Source organism: Syngnathus leptorhynchus, chromosome 6 (assembly GCF_054491065.1).
Source record: "Syngnathus leptorhynchus isolate UIUO chromosome 6, UIUO_Slep, whole genome shotgun sequence".
In the NCBI taxonomy this organism is placed as follows: Eukaryota; Metazoa; Chordata; class Actinopteri; order Syngnathiformes; family Syngnathidae; genus Syngnathus; species Syngnathus leptorhynchus.
Genome location: NC_141200.1, coordinates 10648976 through 10665871, shown reverse-complemented (window position 1 = coordinate 10665871; position 16896 = coordinate 10648976). Strand labels below are relative to the sequence as shown.

At 39.1% G+C, this 16896-nt stretch overlaps 1 protein-coding gene across 1 annotated transcript in view; it reads right to left on the bottom strand.

Annotated features, from left to right (window-relative positions):
- Positions 1 to 16896, bottom strand: part of b4galnt4a (beta-1,4-N-acetyl-galactosaminyl transferase 4a) — a 95547-nt gene that overhangs the window by 26023 nt on the left and 52628 nt on the right. Inside the window, exons 3-6 of the mRNA XM_085915162.1 lie at positions 13496 to 13594; positions 6556 to 6651; positions 5858 to 5948; positions 4607 to 4707 (exon numbers count right to left, since the gene is read on the bottom strand). Coding sequence (XP_085771288.1) covers positions 4607 to 4707; positions 5858 to 5948; positions 6556 to 6651; positions 13496 to 13594 — 387 coding nt within the window. The remainder of the gene's footprint in view (positions 1 to 4606; positions 4708 to 5857; positions 5949 to 6555; positions 6652 to 13495; positions 13595 to 16896) is intronic.

Below are 16896 nucleotides of genomic sequence, written 5' to 3'. Positions count from 1 at the left end.
CAAAATTTCAACCCTCTAAGGCAACTTTAAAGTTTTCATAAGGTTTTGATCAGCTCACAAGTGGCAGTGACAACCGAAGAAAGTAGAGCATCAGGATTTCTTCTCAGGTTTTTGGCTTTGCAGGAATAATCCTGAAAAAAAGAACATGCTGATGGTTTCAAAAAAAGAAACACGGCACACCATACGCGCACGTTCAATAACTTTGACAAATCAGAACTGAATAAAACCAGAGCCTCAGCAGAAGTTACGTGAGGAGAAACCTTAAGCTTTCACTCATCAAACAGTCCATGGGAATAAAAAATATACAACACAGTATCTTATTTTTATCTGTACATCAATGAAAAATATCAGCGTGCCGGAGGTAGACGCTGAATGGGATTATTCAAATTTGTGTGAAAAAAAAACCACGATTGCACTTCTGATTCCTATTATTTGATAAGTGCAATGCTAACCTAAAAAGCATGATCACGTTTTAACATTAAGCCTTAACACTAAACATAAATCTGGTATCAAAGTCGAGGTAAAACAACAACGTTAATTAGAGATAACAACAACAAAGTAGCTTTCTTGTGTTTACGACCAACTTTTTTCTGTTTTATCTGATTGTTATGCAGTTGATGTCATGTACATTTTATGTTCCTTGGCTGAAGATTTATGAGCTGGAAGTAATCAAGGTGGTACTCAAAGACACACAGCTCATTAGTTGAGTACAAGATTCAAAGCTTTGTGCATATTTACATGCAAGAATGCATGATCTTTCCCTCAGTGTAATGAGTCACTACTTACAGAGAGCAGCCTGCTTACACTAGAGTTGGCAGGAGCTGAATTCAAAGGTAAGCAGCCAGGAATAGCGAGAGCAACAGACACACCGACACACATATTCACATAATTTATAGAGATGAACACCCATACAAGTATTTTTTTTTAGATTTGACCAATATTTTCATGTATAATACCCATACAAACTGTAATCCTTACTTTGCATAATTTGCAGTCATCACACTTGTTGCTTGTACCTTTTTTTAAATATTAACAGTAATTACAGCTGTGAATAAAAAGCACCATGCATGTGCTGTATTGTCGACAACTCCAACTTATTATTTCTTCAAATCCAAACATCATCAGGGCATTATTAAATGTTATTTCGCCCCAAAAATATATATTTACAATGAAGTGACACGTTAACATCAGAGCCCCTCTGCAATATCATCGTAAGAACTCTCTCAGCCAAATTGTGAGAGCATCAACAATTTCTGCCTCTATTTCAATTGACGATGTAAGATTTTTTTTGACAAGAGTTTGGAAGTGTAATGCTATCCAGGTTCATAGATGCTCCTTTTTAAGGATACACCACAGGCGCTAAATTAGGTTGAGATCAAGGGTGGCCACGCTGAGTTTTTCAGCTGCTGCTCTTTTAATGTTACAATGCCAAAGGTTCTTCTTATACAATGACACAAAATTATCACTCAAGAAAGCCTGGTGACATAATTAACAGTCACTGTGCCATCTCACTTCCCATTATTCCAGTCCAAAACATCTATTCAACACCTTCTTGCTGACATAGCAGCTTTGTTGTGATCAGCGTCGGAAATAATGACATTTGAGCATAATGGTGTTAATAACGGTGGGTTATTTTTCCAATTACGGAATAATATCATGAAGTACTTTACAAATCCTTACAAGACCGTTGCCGAAGCCATTCACAAACATGGACGCTAATGACATTATCAAATAGACCAAACAGATATCGATGGATTGATACTTTAGTGATTCCCGGGGAGAAATTCAGTTCCCAGCAGCTAAATACACAAATAATTATTACACGCAGTGAAAATAAACAGGCATGAATGACATTATGCGCTTGGCCAATTTAGTGCCAGCTAATACTACCTTTAGTGTGCATCCATTTGGTAGCAAGTGAACGCTACACATTAAATAGCAATGCAACTCATCTCTCATGGACGTCACAGGAAAAAAAACCTCCCTTCAAACAAGAACCCCTTCAATGGGTCGTAAATCATTTAACAGCGCACCTTAACCTTCGACCACAACCCAAAGAGCCCCCATTCCTAAAATACTAATCTCAATGCAATTGAGCTTAACTCAAGAATGGGCTTTTGGAGAGAAAAAGACAAAAATCTTGTATTGTGGGAGGTTATAAATTCAAAATAGCTTGAGACATTTCTGCATGATAAATGTAGAGTATTGAGTGCTGACCTGAGATGGTGGATCTGCTATTGCTGTCAATTGTCCTATTGATTTCACCATTCTTTCACCTCCGTGTTGAACATGCCCTCCAAACCACCACAGTACAAACTATAGTCCTCAAATGTATGCATTCATGCATGCACACAAACTACAAAAATGTCTATTTCCCTTTTCAGTCCATATTAGATATGCATCCTTTTTCATTGAATGGACAAAAACAAAATTCTGTGTAACCAGTTGATGAGAACATTTTCATTAAAGCAGTCATTTTTAGAGTGGGTAGGAACAATGCCTGCTGAAAGTCTGAGACCCTTTCTTCTTTACTGCGCACAAAAATGCAATTACTCTTGTTGGACAAAAAACATAATCTGCGGAATGACATACTCTGCAGTCTGGTACAAATGTATCACATACTTAGACTGACTGGCCTCTCTGAGAAGATATACAGGACTGGTATGGAACTAAAAGATGGTTATATCTTTGTTGGACAATGAATGTCCATTTAGTGCCATTAAACATTCTGCCATATGTCATTTCAATAAAACAGAAGACAAAGGTATGGTTTGAAGTGTGACTGTGTTGTCTCTCCGTGCCCTCAACTGGTCGACAGCCAACTCCAGGCACGTTAACCAAAAATAACCTTGATGCAGTGTAGAGTCTTTAATTAACCAAGCTTGTAGGTTTTGGAAACGTAGGCGGAATCCAGAATAGCCAGAGAGAACCAACTCAGGCACATGCAAAACATGCAAATTCCACCAAGGAAGGCTTCACTATGGATTTGAAACCACAAGCTGTGAACTGTGAGGCTTATGTGCTAGCCAGTCAGTCACCATGCAGCCCAAAGAGATATGATTCTCACAATCCATCCATCCATCCATTATCTGTACCACTTGTCCCCACAGGGGTCGCGGGCGTGCTGGAGCCTATCCCATTTGTCATCGGGTAGTAGGCGGGGGACACCCTGAAGAGGTTGCCAGCCATGTTGAACTATTGTTATTGTTATTATATTAGTATCTTGTTAAATTGATAACTTGGCAATCATCTTTAGGTAAAAGATGGAGGCTGTCGTATTTATGTGTACAGCATGTAGAATTTGAATTGAATATATATTTGAAATCAAATGATTTGATGAGGGTAGATTGCCATTTGATAGATTGCCATTTAAGGTCAAGGGTATAACAATTTAAAGTAATATTGGAGGTGAAGTAAAGAGGATACATTTTCCTCTAAATAAATGACAGAAAATAATTTGAGATTGCAGACTTGGAGAAAATGCCTCAAATCAATCAAAGCATAAAAAAAAACTTCTTGCAAGACCTCTACCTGCTCTTCTGTACAAGAAAGGAAGATGTGTTACAAAATGAGGACAGGAGTTAGATACCTTTGTGGAAGGTGACGTCTCGAGAGACAATGGGTGTGACAGACTCTATCAAAATGAATGATTCGTAGCTACAGCTCCCCTAGCACTAGCTCCATCATATTTCTCCACTGTTAAATGTCACATCAATATTCAGAACTGGCTAATTAATCTCATCTTCTGAGTAACCTAGTGACATGTCACATCTTATTGGAATGCAGATGATTCCATAGCTGGACCTTTGCTCTCCTGCTCATCACTCCTATTGTGACTGCATTTACAACATGTGACAATTTGGTCAAGGTAGGCAAACATTCAGAGGTTGCTGGATGCAAATTGTGGGACGAAAAACAATTCGTCAGGAGGGAACTTGCCTTGGAGGTTAGTCATTTGACATGAGGTGACTATTAGATGAGTTAGGACGAACAAGGTTAAAATGCTCTGTTTCCTCCCTGTTTATTGTGTATGCTCGAGCACTGACAAAAGAACAGATGATATTCCATATGCATGGCCCATTTTCAATCAAACTGCAGCTGCTGGAGCTCCATTAATTCAGAAATCTCTAGGAGTGCTGTATTTTCCTTAGAATTAAATGCATTGGATGCCATTTACAACCATGTATTCAAATATTAAAACAAACCATCAAGCCTCAAAAGAGTCAGATGATCACGTTTGTCTGTGTACATCGGCTTTCGCACAGTACGAGTGAAATTCAAGAGTTTGTTCCAATTCCTTGCTCTAGAAAAATATTGCTGCCATTCAAACAAAAGACAATTTGGAGTCAGAGGATTCGCTTAAGAGAAAATAACGGATACAAATGATGAATGGACGCTTAAACATGGTTATCGCATTCATCTGCTGATGACACAGCATAGGAAAGTGGAGTTAAGTATTGACATTGTTGCAGGATGAGTGGGGATCAAACACAGTTTTTCAGGTAGGTAGGCAACTACTCAACCAGTTGTTCCAAGTCGGCCCTCAACAACTCATGTTTTGTTAACTGATGTTGATCTGAAGATGGTGTGACATGTGATTGCTTACCTGTCCTACATAGACCAGTAGCCTGGAGTTCAGGGGACTTTCATCCGGACTCAGCCAGAACTCAGAATTATCATCAGATGAGACCGAAAACTGGAAATCCGCTGAAAGGGGAAAAAAAAGGTGATACAAGCATGGTGGAGGAATGTTTATCTTGAAGGGCAATTCTTCAGCTAGCAGGAGACTATCAACATATTGAAGAAATTGTAATATCATAATAGAACATTGGATTGTGACAGGGATTTCCGAACAAAAAGTGCTACCCATTTTAAAATGGCGACATTTGTGTGGCTCTTTCGAACTATAAAGCTCACAATCATGCATCCAACAAACTAGCCCCCTTTGTGTATGATATCCGTTGACGTGAATGGGTTCCCTTTTCGGCAATCTGAGGGAAAATGTTCGAAGACATGCTTTGAAAAAATGACTATAGCGTCAAAACATTAAGTGTACTGATCAGAACTTTGCCAGTTGCATTGAAGAGGTAAATGCTGTAAAAATGGGCAGAAGCTTGAATTATGACCATAGCTAACGTGCGTGTGAGAGCTTTCAAATAAATATTCCGGCTAAAAAAAACTGTATTCCAGCGAGAATCTCAGATAATAAGCCAATCTTTACTATTTGTATGAACCCTGATGAAAAAGCAACATTTGCTATGTGTGCACATACCTCCGCCATTTATTGAGATACGGCTTTTATAGAGCACTGCAGAGTGTTTTATTATGCCAGTACATAAAGCACTACCAAACCTAATTTTTAACACTTACATTAGGATTTTATTTCTTTTAGCATGAGTTGAAAGAATCTTGTCTTAATATAATGGTTAGTATACATCACAGTAATCCATAAAAACGACATCACACTCAATGTCAGATTAGTACCTCTCTTTCTATTTTAAAGAAGAGCAATATAGGCTTTTTATATAGTTATGCAACATTATAAACATACTACATACAACATATAAAAAATTTACCTTTGTCCACGCTGCCTCACCGAGGCACTTGGTCTACAGTCCTAAGGTGGAAAGCTTTGACCACACAAGACCAAAAAGGATCTAATTCATAGTTTGCTATTTAGCAACTCATCTACTAGGGTTCTGAGGCTTCTCTGTTGCCTTAGTAACAACAGGACACTGCAAAGAGATTCCATTCAGAGGGCTCTACAGTGGTGATTCCGAATCATATGACGTTTGCGCGATGTGGAGGTGTTCTATATTATTTTGAAGGACACTCGCTAATAAGATGAACTGGTTACCATCACGATAAGGGTGAAGAAATCCAAAAATTCTCAGGCCATAATTCTTCCACTTTGGAGCCACGGCCAGTTTCTTCAAAGTCGTTCTTGTCTGCAGCATGAAGCAAAAATTGAAACGAAAGCATGAACAGTGCTGTGCGTGAAATCGAGATGTTTTGGTGCTAAACTCCTTCCATCAGCAGGAAGTGTCCAGTATGAGCTAAGCAACCGTAAGTAGTGAAGTGATAGGACGAAGTGGAGCACTCAGGGCCAAAGACCAAATTCTGATTCTAATATAATAAATCCAGAGATTGTGTTTCTCGTTATTTTAACAAACTGTAGGTTCATCAGAACTTTCTTTTTTTTTGTCATTCAGGCATCCAGTATTTGTTGTTCAATCCAGTTTAAGCGTCAACACCATCTTACAAGAGTGTTTAAACAATATGCATAGTGAAGAAAAATGCCTGCCCACCAATAAGTGAAAATGTCTTATTTAACATTGCAGGGTAGGATAGAGTAGTAACATAGCAAAATTATACCTATCTAGCTATGTTGCACATCCTACACTGATAAGTGATGGAATCTGCTGCTGGCAGCCTGCAGCAAATGCCACGAGTTTTAGTCTTAGGCTAATGGGAATCCCAAGGCCATAAAATGAAATCCCTTCACTCACAGCTTGAAGTATACTTCTACTGACTTGAGGGTATACTTCTACTTACATGAGGGTAGAGGGGGAAGTGCAGGTTCTTTCTGAGTTGGGCTACGGAGGAGCCACACCAGTCCTCAAACACATGGAGGTTGGCTTGGCCCTTATACTGCAACAAAACATCACACAGAAAGAACTGTTACTGTTGACAGTGACGAGACAACGTGAATGTTCGATAAATTGGTAAAATTAAAGGTACCGTATTTCCCGGACTACAAGGTGCACCTAAAAACCTAACATTTTCTCAAAAGCCGACAGTGCGCCTTATAGTCCGGTGCGCCTTATATATGGACCAAATTCCTAAATTCAGACTGGCCCGAAGCATTGTGTCATGAAATCAATCATAAGTGGCCCGCTGAAGACTATGAATCATGAATCAAATAGACTATGGATCATTATTTTGTGATTATAATGTAATTTGTTGCATCTGAAGTTGAAATAAAAAAGATAAAATGGAGAATGATTTAATTAAAAATCTGACATGATGCATTGATGATGTGCCTTATAGTCCGGACACACTTTTAAAATGGGCCATTTATTGAAGGTGCGCCTTACAGTCCGGTGCACCTTATAGTCCGGAAAATACGGTACATAAAATCTACCCCATTGATTCTAACTGGGATAAAAATCTGAGGAATGTGCTATAACAGCCATGGAACATGACCAAAATATTGTCTCTGTCTCAGATTTAGATTTCTTTGCAAGAATTTGGCCTAGTTTATGAGATCTTGATCTTTTTTATCCAAAAAGTGTTTCATGGAGTTGCAGTCAAACTCTCAACATTCCTTGTTTACCCAAACTTATCCAAGCAGGCCTCTCTGGAGCTTTTGACACTGTGAACACAAAAGGACTTTCCTCAAACTACCCACACACTGTCCACAATAGTCAGGTGTAACTCAGGGATCTACTTCAACAACAGATTGATTAGACGGTGCATCCCAATATTTTTGCTGATGCTGTGTGTTGATCTATTGGATCTCTGTGTCTCTCCACCACAGACATGAATAGCCAAGCATATTGCTCATATGATTCAAATGAGAGAATGTTGCATATCTGCAGCGTCATGGGATAGCATGAACTGAGAATATCCAGCAATTAGTCAAAGCCCATCCCCTGACCATACTGTGACATTTGTCTGCAATAAACAGGGAGCACACAGGACACAATGAGGACAAATGACATAATTCATTTTTATGGTCTCCGATGGATTAGTTTACACACACACGCATGCACACACGCACACACACACACACACACGTTCTACATGTACAGCTAACAAATCACAAAAAGATTGTGTTGTACTGGTTGAATACCTTTAAATTTGATTTGAGATAAATGTGATTTAAGTCTTGTCGAACAGAACTAGTCCTTAATGCCAACATTGATATTTTTTTGTGGCGTATAAAATGATAAAACACAGGAGGAGGAAATACTTTGCAATAATCTACTATATTTTCTGACAAACCTACACAGAGCATATGTTAGGAAACGAGTGTATAAAAATGATTCACTCGCTGTGAAGGGATGATTTCCGAGTCAGAATAAATAGAATCCACTTTCTTGATGCGCTTACTACTGGAACGGCTAGGTAACGTTTGCACAACTTGGCCATGGTTTTGAAAATCACAGCAAGCTATATTCCACAATGTAAACTTGCTTTCACATTTATTCTGCAAGAAACAATAGTCCTCCAGGCCTGCATGCAGATAAAACATACACATCCCTTTTCAAGTCAAAATGGGATCTGTGAATAGGTGGTCAACAACTTTGCTTTGACTTTTATTTGGCCTTGGCAGCGGTCTGCACTCTACTAAGTGCTATGTTTAACCTCTTGTTAGATGTTAGCTGCCAAATCTGATCCACCCATCCATGAAGTCAAAGTGACCTGAATGACAATAAGCAAGCAAGAAAGAAAGAAAGCAAGCAAGCAAGCAAGCAAGCAAGCAAGCAAGCAAGCAAGCAAGCAAGCAAGCAAGCAAGCAAACAAGCAAGCAAGCAAGCAAGCAAGCAAGCAAGCAAGCAAGCAAGCAAGCAAGCAAGCAAGCAAGCAAGCAAGCAAGCAAGCAAGCAAGCAATCAAGAAAGAAAGAAAGAAAGAAAGAAAGAAAGAAAGAAAGAAAGAAAGAAAGAAAGAAAGAAAGAAAGAAAGAAAGAAAGAAAGAAAGAAAGAAAGAAAGAAAGAAAGACATGCTGTGCTTCCATCCCAAGAGCTGAGCTCATTAAGCGTTGGTTATCAGGTCAGATAAAGGCTCCTTTTTATTTTTTACTCAGACTATTTTTCAATTTCAAGCAGAAAGATGTTGATGGGAAGTGTCATGATCCTACATTATCACACAGACATTTCAACAGATGGCCTCACGTGAAGGGAAGCCTCGCATTTTTCCAACCGCTCCGTACGGTCTATGAAGATCTGAGCATTTACACAGCAGGGCAGCAATTACTGCTCATGCATTAACCACAAGATACTTTGAGGAACAAATATGTATGTTCAATTCAGACACAATTGTTCTTAATATTGTGTCTCAAACTTTGTGTCTGTCAATATTCTAAAATTAGGAGACCATAAAGGGTCAATGGATATGAAAGTGAGGCGTCAGAAAGGTCTCATGTTTGAGTAGGAGTCCATTGCAGTGAGTAGAAGTCAGACAGAGGTTAGCGGAATTCAGCAGACGGAATGCGGCCCTGGGTAAATGAGCCTTGTTAGCAGATTTTTAGAGGGTTTCGAGGCTTAACCCCCTGCTTACAACTCTTTTTGTTCAACAGGCACCATTAAAAGTCAATGATTACATGCACAGTGTGGAGAGGCCATGGGTTGTAAACTTTCTTGGAGGGGGTGATGGCTAATTGGTGAACAGGATACATGTTCAATTCCAACAACTAGAAAACTATTAGGGGTGTAAACAAAAAAATGATGTATCTCAATTGGAAAATCAATTTTGATTTGAAAGACATGAGCGTATCGAATCAGACAGAATCCCAATATTCCACTTTGAAATATAATGCAAGCTGTACCAAAATGTCTTTCTTGAGACATATATACATTTGAAAGGAATCTAGCATTTAACCTAAATATTTTACATTGTTTTCCCTCAGGCATGTTACATAAACACTCAATTAACCACTACAAATTTCAACATTGTAAGTTATGAGAAAAAGTATGGCCATATTGTATATTAGTTTCTTTATTCACAACCAAAGTACGGAAAATGCACTGAAACTAAAATGTCAAACATCAATATTTCTTATCATTGCTTGTCTTATATGACAACACATTGTAGCTATGACTGACATTAAGTGAGATAGGAGCGGAGGCTGGCAGTTAATCCCATTTGTTGAATAAATGGCATGAAACCACAAACAAGCACAATGATCAAGCACAGGAACGATTGCACGATAGTGTTTGAAATAAAATAGTGTCCTCCTTCATTTGTCTTGGCGTATCTCCCTGTGAGCTGCTGCGCAAAATCTCCACTCTCTCCCACCCATCTGGCTGTAATAGCACAAATCACACAAATCAGACATTTGCTCTCCTCCGAGCCTGGTGTAGCTTGCTGCATTCACACTGGCAGCAAACACTGACAAATGGTCCTTCAGCGCACCCACTGACGAGGACTCGCGCCAGCTGACACTCTGAATCCCATTTGGATAAAGGAAGCGAGACATGATGTTCCTGGCAAAAAGGTACATCAGGATAAAAACAATAGCACTCAGCGCAAAGCCCACAGGCGGGCGCGTTGTATCATGTGCTGCAGTTTTATAGAGTTTGTTGAAATTTGAATGATCAAATTGTGTGATTCCCTCTGCGATCATGCTGGGGCTGTTTTGTAAATGCTCAGATTTGACCCTTACCACTGACGCCTGTCTTTCTTTTACAGTGAAAGATCAATGAAGATAATGACAGTTGGACAATTAGGAGGGGCAGTAAAATGTATGGCAGGAAAGAAGCACAAACTATTTTGGACTGTTTAACAATGAAAGAAGAATCAGACATAGCAGACAGTGATCAAATGATTTACATCGCAACCTCATGAACTTCTGAAATGGGATTTTTAATAAGATGCCATCTGCTCAGTGATTATGTCTATTTTGACAAGGATTTTTGACTTGAAGAAGATGAAGATGACATTCCTCCATCTATAAATGGACCCACTGCACAGTGAACAGAATTCTCCTTTAAATCAGGTGTTTTTTTTCTTCAAGTTTTTGGAAAGACGCGAGACAGACAAGTAGAGGAATACAAAAACTATTGTCATTGCAGCCTCGAGTTTTCTGCTTTAGTCACAATTGCCTGTTGAGTAGCACCTCGTGCTTTGCAGCTTTATGCAGTGTTATTACATCCATAAAAACATGAGTGTGCTTGATGAACAGCAAAATGGCTTCTTCCATCTAATCTTTGGATGCCAAATGAGACCGCACTGGGATTGAGAACAAGTGCTAATACGTGATCGTCATTATTCAATAGTTACACGGCATTTAGTCTGATGGTTTATTCTTAACTCGTTAAAAAATACAAATATAAATATCAAAATGAGAAAAAATGGCTGAACAAGAAACCAACATTAGCGACTAGAACTCATTTTGTGCACTCCAAAGTTTTAATTTTATTCAATACTATTGTCCTGCATAAATAGATTTATTTAGCTAGTCATTTTTTACTCTGTGTGGGCCGACCCGCACGTGGTCCACCGGCCCACAGTTGCCCCTCCATGCTCGAGAGTCCGATTCCTTAGTTGGAGTCCTTGGCATGCCTGTGGCTTTGACATTCAACTCCAATGGATGAGTTCACCACTTGTGGACATCAAGTCCCACATCAGAGGTCATCAATATGCTTTTTAAAACAGAATCTATGCACGTGTGTCATTACAGTAATGTCAGCATATGTGCACGAATGCCTTATTTGGTAATAGCTATGTATATATGCAAGTGTGCATGTGGCTTGTATGTCAGCCTCTGTGTGCCTGTGTGACCTCTGTCAGCCTGTGACAGCTGGCATATGGCCCCACTTTACCTCCACCATCTACAGACTATGCCTCTGACAGCGACAGCTTGGTGGACCTTTGGACCACTGCTATTTTGGCTGTGCACCAGCAAAACAAGTTAGTGTCAGTAATTAAGACAGATAGTGAGCAGAGAGACCAGAGGAAGATCTGCTGTGCTCTAAAACGTCTGACAGTAAACACGGGAAAGAGAGGAAGATTTACCGGGATTCATCGACTATTTGTTTCTAGTCCTCTGAGGAATGCTGTCCCCAAACTCCTATGGCAAGAAAATACTGTTGTGCTATTCAGACAACTAGTATACAGCATAAAGTTCACCTATAAAATGTATAAAAACATGTAAGCTTAAATACTGCTGGTGTTGCAGAAAAAAAACACATGCACCGCTGGAATAAGGTCCAGAATCTCTATCGAATGGCACCTTGACTGTATTTTTCCATGGGTCTATCACTTTCAAATTGGAGGGTGCAGTGTCAGCATTATGTCCAGTTTTTGTCTTGATGACGATGTGTGCTTGAGAGTAGATCTAAATCCCAATCTGGATACTTTGATTTAAAAAATGCAAAGACTTCATTACATTTACCATGGGGCTCACTGAAAATTTCAAATTTCGTGGGTTTAAAAGAAGCTCTGAATGAACAGGGGCATGATGTTTTGTATCAGGAAAATACAAATCAAATCTGCCATAAAAGCCAAGTTCTCCCCGTGCCTCTCCTTTTGTCTGTGCTACACAAGACCATCTGAGCGGGCCAGTTTGCACCTTTCTCTCAGGTGCTGTTTATAAAGACAGAGCTGCCACCAGCTCAGGTTTTCATTACATGTGTTGAATTCAGCTCTTTGCATAAACATCTCCTGGAACGTGCAAGATATTGCCAGAAGAAACTTTATAGAGCAAAATTAGTATGTAGGTCGAGCACTGGACTGAATCCACTGCGAATGAGAGTTATTTGGTAAACTGTCTAAGCCTGGCACAAAAAGATTAAGCTTGTTTCCTCAACTGCTTAGAAGACTCACATTGTCTGTTCACAAACAAAGCAAATATTGGATTATCATGCACCACAGACATGCCTTTTGTTGACATTCTACTTCCCTCAGCTGGGACATTGTGAAGCGGGAACCATAATGATGAATATTTGGGCTGAAAAAAAAAATGAATAGCTCTCAGGATACTTCATGCAATCTTGTTCCATTAAAACATATGACATTTTGCAATTCCATGCTTGGCTGTCAGATGTAATAATTACATTTAAATATAAAATTGGACAACATTTGTGAAAACAGAAGATTGCTCTTTATTGTACAGTATAGCAGCTGTGACGCTGATGTGGAATTAAAGCATTTGAAATGAAGAACAACGGCATAAATAAAGGCCTCGTGTTTGGCTTGGAAAAACAAACAACCATCAGCATATTTTTTATACCGCTTATACTCACGAATCCCTCAGAATAATGTTCACAAATATCCAGTAATTAAGCATAAAACAAAGAAAATCAGCTCAAGCGCTCTCTGTTGACGGTTTGCCAATTAGTTAACACATTCACGCCTTTGATTCCCCCTCTTTTTGCCATGTCCCATATTTGGTAGATTAAAAAAAAAGTATGCTAAAATTATATTTCACCACATACACAATGTGAGTCTCAAATGTTTCTAGGTCAAATAACACAAAAGTAGGAAGTCATCATATGAATATTTACAAGTTAAAAATCAGAAGTACAATGATTGTTTTGTCCCACATGTTTTCTGCTGTTGTGGTGTTAAGGTACTAAAACATCATAATGACATGCTTTCTGGTCAAGTACGGTTATGAAAACTTAAATGTGTGTACAGTATGAGTCACCAAGTTTAGGTGATGAGTCATACAAATAGAGAAAGCAACAGGACCAGAAAGTAGCCACTCAAAACAAGCATATGGGGCTAATTGAAGAGACAAAAGTAAAAGAGAAAGAAAAGCAATTACCTCTGGTTTCCATTGTAATTTCTTATGGTGCTCGGTAAGAAACTTGCGGATCTGGGCGTGGCCTCTGCTGTTGGAAACTCTTGTAATCGGCTCGTCATCCTTGAAGAGAAAGAATTTCAACACACTTATTCTCCTCAAATGACAAAATAGCTCACCCCAGAAAGACACATGCAAGGAAGACTTGATTCCAAATCAACGGTTTAATCCTACCGTCGACTCACACATCCATCTCAGCATAGAGGCACAAAATCCATCCATCATCATGAATACTCTCAATAACAGAGATGAAGTACCATCATTAGCTCAAACCGCAGGCCTGTCTCATTGATGGGATTGCTAGAAGCTTAAACTGTCCATTATGCTCAGAACACACACACATACACACATGCTGAGGGTTATTCCTCTTGTTAAAACCTCCACTCCAGCCTTGAGATATTTTTACACCCACCGCACCATTGCAAACAGGTAAAAACTACACTCGTCTGACTTAATCTCCAATCCACTACTTTTGGGTGGTCTGGTGTAGAAATGAGACAGATTTGAGGTTTACTCTCAAGGCCCGTCAACACTAAAACTATGGCGACATCAGTGCCTCGTGTATGCAATTTGTTTCAACCATTTCCTTCAGCCCAGAGATTGTGTCAAAGAATGAAAGATGCATGCGGTCAAGAAAGGGTCAGTGTGAAGTCGTGAGGACCTATTAGTTTGCCCGTATTGTCAGGGATTGTACTCATTTTTAAGGAGACTTCAGGTAAAACCAGACGGGTTGGCATCTTTACCCTCCATGTCTTAAAAGCGACACTTTTCTTCAAGGCCATAAACATGATAGATTCCCACTTGGGCACAATTTGCCACTAAAGTTGTTGCAGTCCCTCCCTCAGCATCACTGTAGAGGTTTTTGTGTAGTGGAGCATTATAATCAGACCTCAGTATGCCACACAGAATGCTAAGTGCTACAATTCTGAAGAACAACCAAACACATCTTGATTTTCTGTTGATGTTTATGATGGAAACTAGCCATTCACATTTCTTGTGTACTGTATGTGAGCTGACCATATGAAGGCTTGCACATTTTTTTTTAATCTTCGTCATCGTAGATATGACATATAGAACATTATGATTTTTAACCGTGCAACCCTTAACTTGGTCTGGGTTAAGCCTTGTTCTTGCATTGGTTCTTGTACATTTACTGTAACTTGTGGACAGTAAGATTTCTCTAAGTTTGTTCAAATCTGAACTCACATAATCAATGGTGTGTCCCCTAAAAAGCTCATTCACAGTATTTTTTTTTCCTAACATCACTAACTACGGCAGCCTTTACAGTTTTGTTAGACTCGTTTTGACAATGAAAGAAAAAAAATGGGTACCCATGAGCAATTCCATAATGATCAACCACCCTGCTGACAAGGCCTTCCTCCCAAAAGTCTGCAATGTCTCCACAAATGTGCCATGCGACAAGGGTACCAAAAGCTATTTAATATGCTATGAGGCATAATAAAGTTAACACGGTCATGTGAAGGGCAGGACAAACCAGTGGGGAGCAAAAAGTTCTTAGCAATGAGGAGATAAAAGTTTGCCGTTCTAATGGTAAGTTCCAGAGGAGCAGCACTGTTCAATAAGTGGTGAAGCATCCTCCATTGAGCAGAGATTTTAAAAATGCGTACCTCCCCTGTGACAAGTTTGAGGGGTTTTCAGCACCCTGCAACTGAGGGTATTTGTAGAGAAGGTGCCAGTTTTTGAAAAATATTTTTGGGAGCAGCAGAAGTGATTCGACAGCTGTCGGATGGTGAGTCTTTGATTTCTTGTTTAACTTTCAAGGGAGCGAAATGAAGGGTGGCAGAGAAGGTAATGATGAAGCAATGTGACAACAGGCTTCCCTCATGCCACCTACCAAATTAACTAAAGGACCCTGATGCGTGTCGTTAACACTCACTTTCTGACCTTTATCGCCAAGTGTCTCACTGAGTACGAAACTTAAAATAATAAAGAAATGTTGAAATAACTGCACACAATCAATAATAATAATACTACTACTAATAATAATAATATGTTGTTGTTGATGATGATGATGATGATGATGATGATGATGATGATGGAAAAACAAGGAAAAGAATGGGAAGAAGATAACAGAAACCGCTCAAAGTATTGATCATGTCGTGTCGTCATCCACAATCAGATATTGTCTGAATTTAATGAGAAACAAATGTACTTTGAAAAAAAAGATATTTTGAATGCATAAGATTTTCTTCTTGTTTCATTCTTTTCAGATAAGCACCGAGAGAAGTGGGACAATCAAATGTGGAATTGACTGTTTATGATGGCATCTGGAAGCAACTGAGGCAAAAACAGAGTAGGCTACTTGACTGCAACCAGCAGAGACCCTGTGGGCAGTCCCAATGGCGTCTTGAAGAAGAACAGCATGACATCAGTCAAAGCCTACATTTCCATTCAGACTCCGACACAGCCCCTCCCCAAGCAGTATAATTCTGCTTATATTGCAACTCTGACATGAAAAAGAAGTTCTGGGCATTCTAAGAATGAATGTCCCGTACTTTAATTAGAACTTTGAATTGAGGTGAACAGAGTAAATTTAAGCTGTCAGGTGAAGCTATTTGTCAGATCATAGATAGAGAAGTCCACTCTACATATTCACAATGTCAGTTCCCATTTCTTTTGTCATCCTCTTTCAACCAAATAATCAAACTAATGAATAGATGAACAAGCCAACTTAATTCTTCAGTTTTTTCCACATTTGTTAATAATTCAGTCAAAGAACTGATTGTATGGAGTCATTATAGAACGACCAAAACGGCTTATCTAATAGACTTATCAAATACAGTGCATTGAAATTTTAATATACCAAATACGCAGAGACATAAGCAGTGCCTATTTTAGAATGATTAAGAAACTCATCTCAAATGTGATGACTTCTTGCAAAAGTTGCCGTGACATTAGTAAACTAGGATGCATATGCGAAGTCAATTGAGCTGACAGCTAATCCGCTTTCATTATCAGGCCTAACCAACTATGATGGCTGTAGAGCAGATAATATATGATTATCCTGGAAAAGTAATGATCTTGTACATTCATTTTACAAAAATGCTTGCTTAGCTCAATCGACCCGTCTGCTTATCGATGCAACTAAAAAGCTTCAGTTTAAGTTGTCGACCTACAGTGCATCACATTCTTCCCTCTAACGGACTCGATGTTGTGAAGCTGTTGTCATCACTTATCACAAACTACAAGTCTTTAAGAATCAGTTAGTGTCTAAATTTGAAGCAGATCTACTTTTTTTTCTGGCACTGAGCCCAAAACTGTATCATCATGTTTCTGCAGTAATTAAAACTGATAATAAGGAGCATGTCTCCTGTATTAAAAACAGCAAAACAGAGGAGCACAAA